General features: G+C 34.9%; 1 protein-coding gene across 1 annotated transcript in view; it reads right to left on the bottom strand.

Moving 5' to 3' along the window:
* Positions 1-14,135, bottom strand: part of ASPM (assembly factor for spindle microtubules) — a 71,492-nt gene that overhangs the window by 30,010 nt on the left and 27,347 nt on the right. The window contains exon 17 of the mRNA XM_032136719.2: positions 11,633-11,827. Coding sequence (XP_031992610.1) covers positions 11,633-11,827 — 195 coding nt within the window. The remainder of the gene's footprint in view (positions 1-11,632; positions 11,828-14,135) is intronic.

Here is a 14,135-nt window from a genome sequence, read left to right as displayed (position 1 = left end):
CCTATAAGTTTTATTGCCTTCTTCCTCTACTAAACGTTACCTGAGGTTTTGTTTGTACTCTTCAGCCTGACAGGAAATGATTGTATACATATTATTTCTCTTACCAAGAAGAGATGCACAAGTTATTAAAGTATTTATCCAACAACAGTCAAACTTATTTGTACAAAAGTATTTTGAAAACAATAAACTCTGCATAAAGTATTAAGTTGCTTTAAACTAGGGTGAAGTAAAGCAGTAATAGTACTCAGAAATTCAGATATTATTTTTCTTTTGAGCACCCACCCCCAACAGATATTTCTATGTAAAATCCTCAAACTAAGAAATTGAAGAATCAGTGTGTACAGACTGTTTTATACCTTAATAATCACTTTTTCTAAATTACTATTACTACTCCATTACTGAAATCTTAATCAATGTTGATATATAACATGGAAGATAAGATCATCTCCTCTTCTAACAGTTTTGCTTATTACAATAGCAATTTTTCACCATCGTCATACAGTTCTTAAAAATAAATAGCTTTTACTAAGGAACACATGACAAACAATTTTCTCACTTAATTATCACAAAAACACATTAAGTTGGCATTCTTTCTTCACTTAAAGAAAGGAACACTAATGTTACAAAACTTTTGCAAAGTCCCACAGCAAATAAAAATAATTGATCTTAGGATCTAGATTATCACATCAAAATCAAGTGCTCTTTCTACTCTACCACAGATATCTATAGCAGGTTGATTGCATTAACAGCCCAATTCTTCATCTCTCCCAGTAACTATAACCTGTGCCATATTTTGTTTTTCCTCATACAAAAGTTTCTCTGCTTGAGATATGGGCACAGTCATGGAAAGAATGCAGTAGAGCAGTGTAACTCAATCTTCAGTTTTCTGGTCAGATGATGAAACATGGCAGCCTAGAGGAACTAGAGGGTACCAGGGAGATGGCAGAGACTGGGGAGCTCAGGGAAGCAATCTGATAATGTTGTTTATGAATTTCTAGGTTCACCACCAAGCTGTGCACAATGTGAATCTAGACCACAGTAGGCTATAGACTTTAAGAACTGAATAAGATACAGATCACAATCTAGATCCCAGACTGGCTACTGGGTGTTACATAATGATACTGATATGATACAAATATCGCTCGCTGTAAAGGCTTTCAAAAAGGAACTGTCATTGAAGCTACGCCCATGGAAGGCTGATGAGAACAGGTGGCCTGAACCCAATCAAGTGAATTAGCTGCTAAAACTAAAATATCAACATTCTCCAAAGGATTTAAACAAAACATAGAGTCTGATAACATAACATTAAATTTCCAGAATGCAATTAAAAATTATTTGACATACAACATAACAGAAAAATTTCTTTTCTCACAGGGAAAGACAATCAACAGACACCAATGATGAGATGACAAAGATACCGGAATTGGAATTAACTGACAATGACTTTAGAGCAGATAAAGTAAAAATGCTACAACAAGTTGAAACTAATGGAAAGATAAAAAGTCTCAGTAAAGACATCAAAGATATGAGTAAGAACCAAGTGAGAATAGTAGAACTGAAAAACACTAACCAAAATAAAAATTCACTGGTATGGCACAATAGCAGAATGGAGATGACAGCCAAGATGGCAAATATCTCAGCTTTGTGGGCCAATTCTGTTGCAACAAGTCAATTATGCTATTGTAGTACAAAAGCAGTTCCCAAATAATACATAAACAAATAGTTGTGACCATATTCTAAAAAACTCTATTTATAAAAACACATGGTAGGCCAAATTTGGCCTGCAGATATGCCAACCTCTAGTTTATACTGTGGGTCATAAACTAAACGTTATCAAATAGGAAAGAATTGAAATCACAGTATGTGCTCTGGTCATAATGGAATTGAACAAAAAGTCACTAACAGAAGAATAATAGGAAAGTCTCCAAACATTTAGAAAGTAAATAACATATTCTGAAACTTTAAATCATAGAAAAAGCCTCAAGAGAAATTAAAAACTATTTGAACTGAATGAAAAAAAAAATACCATATCAAAATTTGTAGTATGTGGCTAAACCTGTACTTAGAAGAAAATTTATACCATTAATGGGTTACATTAAAAGTGGAAGGACTCAAATCAGTTACTCAAGATTATACTTAAAGAAACTATAGAAAGAAAAGCAAAATTATTCAAAACAAGAAATAATAAAGACTGAGCAGAGACCAATGAAGCCAAAGGGTTGTCCACTGAAAAGATCAAGAGAGTTAAAACTCTAGCAAGACTGACAAAGAAGAAAAGAGAAGATACAAATTATCAATATCAGGAATGAAAAAGGGAATATCACTACAGACTACCCAGGCATCAAAAGGATATTAAAGATATACTTTGTATATACATATGGTAAATTCAACAACTTGGATGAAATGGACCAATTCTTTGAAAATTAGAAACTGCCAAAACTCATCAAAGATAAATAGTCCTATACAAATTTAAAAAACAGAATCTGGCAAGGTGTAGTAGCTCACACCTGTATTCCTAGCAATTTAGGAGGCCAAGGCAGGAGGATCACTAGAGCCCAGGAGTTCGAGACCAGCCTGGGCAATTTAGTGAGACCCTATCTCCACAAAAAATATAAAAATTAGTTGAGTGTGGTGGTACATGCCTGTAGTCTCAGCTACTTGGGAAGCTGAGGTGGGATGATGGCTTGAGCCTAGGAGATTGAGGCTGCAGTGAGCCGTGTTTGCACCACTGCACTCTAGCCTGGGTGACAGAGCAAGACCCTGTCTCCAAAAAAAACAAAAACAAAAAAAAAAAGTCCAAAGAATGTTTGAGATGATGAATATGCTAATTGTCCTAATGTGATCACTATACAGTATATGTATCAAAACATCACTATGGGCTTTATGAATATGCACAATTATGTCAAGTAAAAAAAGAGGAAAAAAATAAAATAAAATAGAAATTTCCACTCTAAGATGGTATCACTGGTGAGTTCTATAAAATAATTAAAGACAAAATAATACTAAATGTCAACAATCTCTTCCAGAAAACATAAAAGAATGCTGAAACTTGTCAACTCATTACATAGATGCAAAACTCTTCAATAAAATACTAGCAGGTGGAATTAACAAAATATCAATGCATATGAAAAATACATAACTAATATTTGAATTTTATCCTTGGAATATAAGTTCACTGCAAGATTAGAAATCCAATAAATGTTAATATATCCATTGAAGCAGAAAAAGTTATTTAATGAAACCCAAATCTATATGTGATAAAACTCTCAGTAAGCTAAGAAACAGAGACTCCTTCAACCTGATAAAGGGCATCTACAAGAAAACGACAGCTTATATAATACTTAATGCGTGAACAAGGCAAAGATATTTAGCATCATACTGGAATTCTTAGAACAAGGCACTCCTATTTAGCATCATACTGGAATTCTTAGCCAATAAAATAAGTGGGAGAAATAAAAAATAGAAAGAATATTTAGATTGGAAAGAAAGGCAGACAACATGACTGTCTATGTAGAAAATCTCAAAGAATCTAAAACAAAAACAAATATAAAAACTTCATACAAATAAGTGAGTTTTTTTTTAACAGGATTAATAGTTAACCCTTTTATATGTTAAAGGGTTAACACATAAGGATGAGTGTTTATAAAAAAGAAACAAATGGGAACTGAAATTAAAAAGCAATACTATTTATAATAGCTCCAAAATAAAATAAGATACTGAGGTATGAATCTAACAAAAAGCTGATGATGAACAACTGAAAGATCTAAATAAATGGAGATATATATCACCTTTATGAATCAGAATAATCAACATAGTAAAGTTGTCAGCGCACCTCAAAATATCCGTAAATGTGATGCAATTTCAATCAAAATTTGACAGTATTTTTTGAGGACATAGAAAAACTAACCTAAAACTTAAATGGAAAGACAAAGCAGCTAGAAAATTCCAACTCATTTTGAAAAAAGAAAAAAAATTGGAAGAATCACAATATCCATTAAGGCTTACTATAAAGCTGCAGTAATCAAGAAACTGTGGAATTGATGAAGGTATAGACACATGTATTAATGAAACTGAATACAGTCCAGAAGATCAACACACATATGACCAACTGATTTATGACAAAGGTGCAAAGATATTTCAATGTGGAAAGAATAGTTTTTTACAGCAAATAGTGTTGGAATAACTGGACATGTATATATAAAAAAAGTGAACACTGACCTAACCCTTACCTTCGAGGAGAACTAACACAAAATACATCATAGGTCAAAATTTAGAATGAAAAATTATAAAACTTTTAGAGTACTTTGATATGACGCTAAAAGCATAATCCATAAAAGAAGAAAAATGATAACTGGATTCCATCAAAATGAAATACTTCTGCTGAACAAAAAGCCCTGTTACAAGAATAAAAAGACAAGCGGCAGATTGGGAGAAATTATGTGCAAATCACTAACAAAGAAGGAGGATTTAGCTACTAGATATCCAGATTTCACCTACTGCTACACTGCGAGGCTCAAAGATAGACAAATGGACCAACTGAATAGAAAGAAATACTAGAAACAGAATCACACATATAAGAATAGTTGATGTCTACTACACAAATAGAACAGGGTAGAGAACCCAGAAATAAAGCCACATACCTAAAACCACCTGATCTTTGACATAGTTGACAATAACAAACAATGGGGAAAGGATATGCTATTCAATAAACGGTCAGTGCAGAAGATTAAAATTGGACCCTTTCCTTTCACCACATACAAAAAATTAACTCAAGATGGATTAAAGACTTAAATGTAAGACCCAAACCAATAAAAACCCTAGAAGAAAACCTAGGAAATACCACTCCGGATATCAGGCTTGGGAAAGAATTTATAACAAAGTCCCCAAAAGCAATTGCAACGAAAACCATAATTGACAAATGGGACCTAATTAAACTAAAGAGATTCTGTGCAGCAAAATAAACTACCAACAGAATAAACCGATAACCTACAGAACGGGAGAAAATATTTGTGAACAATGTATCTAACAAAGGTCTAATATCCAGTATCTATAAGGAACTTAATTCAAAAAACAAAAAACAAATAACCCCACGAAAAAATGGGCAAAGGACATACACATCTCTTAAAGGAAGACACACATGCGGCCCACAAATCTATGAAAAAATGCCCATCATCACTAAACATCAGAAAAATGCAAATCAGAACCACAGTGATACCATCTTACCCGCCAAGATGGCTGTTTTTAAAAAGTCAAAAAACAGATGCTGGCAAGGTTACAGAGAAAAGAGAACACTTATATACTCCTGGTGGAAATGTAAATTAGTTCAGCTACTGTGAAAATCAATTTGGAGATTTCTCAAAGAACTTAAAACAGAACTTCCATTTGATCCAGCAAACCCACTACGGGGTATATACCCAAAGGAAAATAAATCATTCTACCAAAAAGACACATGGATTCATATGTTCATCGCAGAACTAATTCACAATAGCAAAGAATGGAATCAACCAAGACGTCCATCAACAGTGGACTGGATAAAGAAAATGTGGTACACACGCACTGGAGACATACATGCAGCCAACAATCATATGGAAAAAGGTCAACATCACTGAAAGAGAAATGCAAATCAAAACCACAATAAGATACTATCTCACATCAATCATAATGGCTATTACTAAAAAGTCAAAAAGTCAGATGCTAGTGAGGTTGTAGAGAAAAAGGAATGCTTATACACTGTTGGTGGCAGTATAAATTAGCTCAACCATTGTGGAAGACAGTGTGGTGATTCCATTCCTCAAAGACCTAAAAGCAGAAATACCATTCAACCCAGCAATCCCATTAATGGGTATTTACCCAAAGGAATATAAATTGTTCAATCATAAAGAAGCATGCATGATGTTCACTGCAGCAATATTCACAATAGCAAAGACATGGAATCAACCTAAATGTCCATCAATGACAGTCTGGATAAAGAAAATGAGGTACATACATACCATGGAATACTATGCAGCCACAAGAAAGAATGAAATCATGTCCTTTGCAGGGACATGGATGGAGCTGGAGGCCATTATCCTTAGCAAACTAACATGAGAACAGAAAACCAAATACTGCATGTTCTCACTTATGAGTGGGAGCTAAATGATAAGAAAACATGGACACACAGAGGGAAACAACACACACTGGGGCCTATTGGAGGGTGAGGGGTGGGAGGAGGGAAAGGATCAGGAAAAATAACTAATGGGTACTAGGCTTAACACTTGGGTGACAAAATAATCTGTACAACAAACCCCCATGACACAAGTCTACCTATATAACTGAAAGAAAAATAAATTGGGCCCCCCAAATCACTAAGTTAAAGAAAAACTCAAGCTGGAAACTGTTTAGGGCAAACTTGTCTTCCATTCTATTCAGCTATCCCTGTGCTCACTGAGGTAAATGCATATCCGATGCCTCCTTTGGAAAGGCTAATCAGAAATTTGAAAGAATGCAACTGTTTGTCTCTCACCTAGCTGACCTGGAAGCCCCCTCCCTGCTTTGGGTCTTCCTGCCTTTGTTTCAAGTTATCCTGACTTTCCAGACTAAACCAATATACTTCTCACATATATTGATTGATGTCTCATGTCTCCCTAAAATGTATAAAACCAAGCTGTGCCCCGACTGCCTTGGGCACATGTCAGGACTTCCTGATGCAGTGTAATGGGTGCACATCCTCAACTTTGGCAAAATAAACTTTCTAAATTAACTGAGACCTGACTCAAATTTTGGGGATTCATATAACAAACCTGCACATGTACCCCTAAACCTAAAATAAAAGGTAATTTTCAAAAAAAGGAAATGTAACACATAAGCACCATGGAATACTACGCAGCCATAAAAAAAATTATGTCCTTTGCAGTAATGTGCATGTAGCTGGAGGCCGTTATCCTAAGTGAAGTAACACAGGAACAGAAAACCAAATATCACATATTCTCACTTATAAGTGGGAGCTAAACACTGAATACATACGGACACAAAGATGGGAACAACAGACACTGGGACTGCTTGATGAGGGCGAGCCAGAGGGAAGTGTGGGCTGGAAGGTTATCAGGTACTATGCTCAATACATGGGTGACAGGATCATTTGTACACTAAGGCTTAGTGACATGCAATTTACCCATGTAACATATCTGCTCATATATCCCCAGAACCTAAAATAGAAGTAGAAGAAACAAAAAAAGAATATACAATGTATACTGAAGGTAGCATGGCAACAGGACAAGGATGGTCATTTCAGCAAAACATGCTGAAACAACTGGATATCCATATATTTTTAAAATGTCCTCTAAAACAAATCATCTAAAAATTAATTTTAGGTGAGATCAAACTGAGGAAGACAAAACATTAGTGCTTGTAGAGTATAACATAGGCATACATCTACAAGGCCTTAAGATAAAGAAGATAAAGAAACACATTATATAACACACAAAAAATACTAACAATAAAAGAAAAACAAGAAATTTCATTAGTAAGATATAAAACAGTAAGTTATAGCTTGGGAGAAGATACAACACACACATCACATAAAGGCCTAATAACAATCATAGTATAAAGCTCTTTTATAAATCCACAAGAAGGCAACAGTTTTAAAAGATGCTCAAAATAATACTTCACAAAAGATTTCCAAAATGGAAAAGTTGTTCAACATCATTAATGAAGAAAAATCAAATTAAAACTACTCTGAATACTACTACACAATCACCAGAATGGCTAAAATTAAAAAGACAATTTCCAAAAGTTAATGTAGACATGGAGTCATGTGAATGGTCATAAATACCTGGTGGGTTTTAAATCTTTATAAGTACTTTAAAAAACTCTTGGACAGTGTCTACTAAAGTTGAAATATATACAGGCATATCTCAAAGATATTGCAGGTTCAGTTCCAGACCACCACAATAAAGCAAATATTACAATAAAGTGAGTCGCACAATTTTTTTGGTTTCCCAATACATACCGAAGTCATCTTTACACTATACCGCAGTCTATTAAGTGTGCAAAAGCATTATGTCTAAAAAATTCAATGTACATACCTAAATTTAAAAATACTAAACTGCCAAAAAATGCTAAGAACCATGTGAGCCTTCAGCAAATTGTCATCTTTTTGCTAATGGAGGGTCTTACCCTAATGTTGGTGGCTGCTGACTGATCAGAATGGTAGTTATTGTAGGTAGCTTTGGCAATCTTTTAAAAATAAGACAACAATGAAGTTTACCGCATTGATTGACTCCTTATTCAGAAAAGATTGCTCCATAGCATACAATGTCACTTATTAGCATTTTACCCAAAGTAGAGATTCTTTTAAAATTGGGGTCAATCCTCTCAAAGCCTGCAGCTGCTTTGTCAACTAAATTTATATACTGTTTTAAATTTTACAAAAAGTAGATTTTCTTTTTTAAACAGTTAGGGTCTCACTGTGTCACCCAGGCTGGAGTGCAGTGGTGCAATAATGGCTCACTGCTGCCTTGAATTTCCAGGCTCAAGGGATCCTCCCACCTCAGCCTCCTGAGTAGGTGGGACTATGGATGTGTGCCACGACACTTGGCTAGTTATTTTTTTATTTTTTTATTTTTGAGATGGAGTCTCGCTCTGTCACCCAGGCTGAAGTGCAATGACGTGATCTCGGCTCACTGCAACCCCCGCCTCCCAGGTTCAAGGGATTCTCCTGCCTCAGCCTCCCAAGTAGCTGGGATTACAGGCATGCACCTCCATGCCTGGCTAATTTCTGTATTTTTAGTGGAGATGGGGTTTCTTCACGTTGGCCAGCCTGGTCTCGAACTCCTGACATCATGTGATCTGCCTGCCTCAGCCTCCCAAAGCGCTTGGGATTACAGGCATGAGCCATCATGCCCAGCTTATTTTTATTTTTAAATGGGGTCTCACTTTGTTGCCCAGGCTGATCTCGAACTCCTAGCCTCAAGCCATCCTCCCACCTCAGCCTCCCAAGTTGTTGAGATTATAGGAATGAGCTACCACACTTGGCTACCAGGAGTAGATCCCATTTCAAGAAACTACTTTGTTTGCTTATCTGTAAGAAGCAACTCCTCATCTGTTCAACTTATATCATGAGATTGCTGCAATTCAGCACACCTTCAGGCACCACTTCTAATTCTAGTTCTCTTGATATTTCTACCACAGCTGCAGTTACTTCCTCCAATGAAATCTTTAACTCATCAAAGACATCCATAAAAGTTGGTTGGAATCAACTTGTTCCAAACTCCTGTTAATGTTGATATTTTAACCTCCTCCTATGATCATGAATGTTTATGATGGCACCTAAAATGATGAATCCTTTCCAGAAGGTTTTCAATTTACCCAGATCCATCAAAGGAATCACTATATATTGCAGCCATAGCCTTACAAAAATGTGTTTCTTAAATAATACAACTTAAAACTCAAATTTTTATCCATGGACTACAGAATGGATGTTGTGTTAGCAGGCATGAAGACAACATTCCTCTCCTTGTCCATGTCCATGACCAGGTGCACTGTCAATTAACAGTAATATTTTAAAAGGAATCTTCTGTGTAGTAGGTCTCAACAACAGACTTAGAATAAGCAGTAAACCCTGCTATAAACAAATGTGCTGTTATCCAGACTTTGTTGTTCCATTTATAGTGTACAGTCAGAGTATATTTAGCATAATTCTTAAGGGTCCTAGGATTTTCAGAAGGATAAATAAGCATTGGCTTCAACTTAAAGTCACCAGTTGCATTAGCCCCTAATAAGAGAGTAAAACTCTCCTTTGACTCTTTGAACCTAGAAATTGATTTCCCCTTTCTAGATGCAAAAGTCCTAGATGGCATCTTCTTTTAATAGAAGTCTGTTTTGTCTAGATTGAAAACTTTTGTTTAGTGTAGCCACTTTTATTAATGATCTTAGCCAGATCTTCTGGATAACTTGCTGCAGCTTCTACATCAGCACTTGCTGCTTTATCTTGTACTTTTATGTTATGGGAACAGCTTATTTCCTTAAATCTCATGAACCATTCTCTGCTAGCTTCAAAATTTTTGCAGCTTCCTTATTTCTGTCAGCCTTTGTAGAACTGAATAGAGTTTGGGCCTTCTCTGGATTAGGCTTTGGCTTATGGGAATGTTGTGGCTGGTTTCATCTTCTATCTAGACCACTCACACTTCCTATCAAAGATCATTAATCTCACATTACCATAACAGATGTAGTACTAATTGAAAAAGTTTGAAATATTGTGAGAATTACCAAAATATGACACAAACACAAAGTGAGCATATCCTGTTGGAAAAAGTGTTGCAGACTTGCTTAACACAGGGTTGCCACAAACTTTCAGTTCGTGAAACACTCCATAGCTGCAAAGCACAATAATGCAAAGAGCACTAAAACGAGGTCTGCCTATATGCCTTAAGAACAATTGTACTTCTGGTACAATTGAAGAGAATGAATACATTTCACACCAAAAGACATGTTCATAATACCTTTAATCATAATAGCTCAAAACTGGAAAGCCAAATGTTCATCAAAAATAGAACAGATTAAGTATAGTGCAGAATACGAAATAAAAAAATTAAACCACGGCTATACTCAACGCTGATAAATCTCAAAAAATGTAGTAATATCAAATCAAAGAATTTATATGGTTTGAACTCACCTGTAACAATTCAAAAAGTAAGCAAAACTAAATTATTGTGTTTAAAGAAAACACTTAGGAAAATGGCATGATTAGCACAATGGTTAGCTTGAGCTGGGATGGGAGAGTTAATTGAAAAATGCCTTTAGCTACACTGGCAATATTCTATTTCTTGGCCTAGGTGTTTTTACATTGGTATTTATTTTGTGAAAAATCATTAGGCTCTATATTTTTATTTTGGGTAATTTTCTATGTGTAATATTTTACATGTTAAAAAAAGGTTAAAAAAGACAATTATTAAAAAAAAAAAAGACAATTATTTAAGTCAGAGAACCCCTCATTTATCAATAATGGTAGCCAGACACAAAAACTTTCAAATTCATAAATCAGATACATGGATGGGGTGAAGCTTCAATGGCATTTACAAATAGTAAATTTAAATAATGCACATCTCTCATGTTATTAAAATATAATTTAATATAAAAAACTAATTTACATAGATGTAAGACTATATTAAGTCAATATTATATATTTTTTCCTAAAAAGAAAAATAATATAGGTATTCTATAGACTAATTATAAGTACTATTTCCGTTACATGCCAACTGAGTGGAGTAGAGAGAAAAATGTGTACAGCTGTCCCAAAGAGAAGTTTCCAGGACTCAAAGCAAAGATAAAAAAGAACCTGGTTGGTTATGTGGATCTACAAAGTAGAATGGTTCAGTAGGCCAGCATGTCCCACAGAGTAGAAGATGCAACAAGGAAGATAGCAACAGGTACAGAATTAGAATGTTTGCTTTTTCAGAGCAAATGCATTTCAATTATGTTCCAGCCTTCTGCTGAACACCATAACGAGCTTTTCAGGTAGTAAATATTTGTTAAATTAAGTATTAGATAAAGAATCCTAAAATATAATCATTGAAAACTTCATCACATTTTGCCTTCTTACTTAAAAAGGTCATTAAAATTTTTTAAATTCAAATCTTAGTCCAGGATACTATACCTGAATAAGTGATGCTGCTTTATTTTGAACTTTTTCCAGCTTTTCCTTTTTTAACATTAATAATTTTCTCTGTGCTAAGACTCTTCGCCAATATTTCTGAATGACGAGTGCTGCGTTAACTCTTTTTCTCAATCTTTGTTTTGCTAGAAAATTGATTACAGCTGATTGAATAATTCTTGCAGCTTTATCTGTCTCCTAAAATAAAAAAGTCAGCAAATGTAAATTAAACACTCACTTAAGACCTTAAATTATTCTTTGTAAGATAATCATGTTAAACACCAATCAAATTGATACTGGAAATAAAACACCCCTACACTTCTTGCGTTCATCTTTGGAATACTGATAATTCCAGACATGTCGAAAGTGCTGATAGGTGGGCTTGCAGATATATTTGTATGATGAAACAAAGATTCCTAAGAAATAGTCTAAGATAAAGATCAGACATGTTTGATCTATCACAGATCCTCAGTAATCAAGATAAAGGCCATTTGAAGCGTAATGTGGTATGTTTCTCAGATTCGGGTTCACTGAATTCATGATTAACTTTTAGGAAAGGGGAGGATTGTATGAAAAAAACAATGTGTTAGAGAATTGTAACAATTTGAACAAAGCAAAACACTAAAGGGGAGAAACAAAATACCTCCCACTTTAGCACAGAATACATTGTGGCCTTAGGTCATACAAGCTCAAGAGAAAGAGTATAGTTTGGGTTATGAGAAGTGGTATCTGAGATGCCCAACACTTGTGGTCAAAGAGGAGCCAGCTCCCTAGTTATGTTAGAGGACAATACCCCCCATATCTCTATTTGTTACTTCTGATAATAAATTGCTGTAAATAATAACATATTCTATGTCCAGCACCATTCTGAACACTTCAGGAACAATCCATTTAAATCTCACAACCACCACCATAAGAACAAATGAGCAAATACTACTCTTATGATCAGTAGAAAACTGAGGCATTGAGGTCAAGTAGCTTGTTAGTTTATTGGCAATATAGCCAGGATACGAACCAGGCAGTTTGGCTTTAAAGTAACTTTGCTATACTGTCCAACACTAGATTTCTCAATTTACTTCACTGGAATTGGAGACTAGAAAATGAACTATTTCCTCTGGTGGGAAGGAATAACTTATGGCAGGGATGTCTGGCAGCTTTTTGTGTTGCTGTCTGGGACAGTCCTCCATGCAAGGGTAGGCTCTACACAGAGATTAGCTATAATTCCAATTATTAATTAATAACAATCAGTGGTTGGTATCTGTGCATGAAAATTGTGCAATAGGGGAAACAACTATGGAAATAATCAAACTGTTATTTTTACGTATAAAAAAGGTGACCAATAGATTGAAACATAAATGATAAGGAATGGTAAGGGCTATATATTGGATCATTCCTCTGGGGAGAAAGAGTAGGCAATTCTAAAATCGGGCTAGGGGAATTATGTGTATCACAAGTTGATTAAGTCATCTAACACCATTATCAATGCCCTTGTGAAACCTATGGCCTTTAGGACTGTAGAGGCTCAAGTTAAAAGCACACCCCTGTTAGAGTAAATAAATAAATATACAAATAAATAAAATTTTCAAATGTTGCAGTTCAGAAGTATATTGCATTTGAGACAAAAGTTGTAAGGGTCAGGGCATTCATGGACAAAATAGACTAAAGTAAATTGTAACTTATCTCAGTTTTTAGATCATCTCTATGGAACTAAAATACAACTTTACATGCCATTAGAGAATTTAAAGATGGAAAGTAAATAAATTAGAAGAGGCAAATATATTACCAAATTTCACAAGTATTTGAAAATTACATATACTGATGATAAAAGTTTCCATGCCTATGGTCACTGACCCTTTTTAATCAGACTGTTGTTGAGTCAGCCAGGTACCAGCTTATTTCTTTTATCTTGCCTCATATATATAGGGCCAAATTCTAGGACTTCTTTTGCTTTGGAGTTTATGTCTATTTGTTGACAGGAAGAACTGAGAGCTGTCATGTACCAGGGGATGCTTCAATAGTTCATCAGGTAATTTTAGCTACTTGACAAAGTTTCTTTGTAACTATAAAAGTTTGAGCCACTCCATTATTAATAGATTTGTATGAATTATAACATAAAAGCAAAATATAAAACCTGAAAAATAGCTATCTCAAGTTAATATGTTTAGTAGCTTGCAATCACATAGGGAGCCTGCTGCTTAATGTTCTAAATAGAAAATGGAAAGATATAACTGGATGTGAGGTAACTGTATAAAAGAGGGAGTATGGGCACCAAGAAAAAGGAGAGAAGCAGTGGTCTGACTGGGTCCAAGAAGTTTAACCATTAAGTATAGAAATTTCTCTTAATTTAGTCCTTCAAAAAAATGGAAACTTCTATTTGCATTAAGGAAATAAATCAAGAAAAGGGATCTCACTAGCAAAAAGCTAAGAAAATTGTACAGTTAATATCAGACTAAGGCCAGGTGCAGTGGCTCATGCATGTAATCCCAGCACTGTGGGAGACAGAGTC

Source organism: Hylobates moloch, unplaced genomic scaffold (assembly GCF_009828535.3).
Source record: "Hylobates moloch isolate HMO894 unplaced genomic scaffold, HMol_V3 SCAFFOLD_18, whole genome shotgun sequence".
NCBI lineage: Eukaryota > Metazoa > Chordata > Mammalia > Primates > Hylobatidae > Hylobates > Hylobates moloch.
This window is presented reverse-complemented; position numbering and strand designations above follow the sequence as displayed.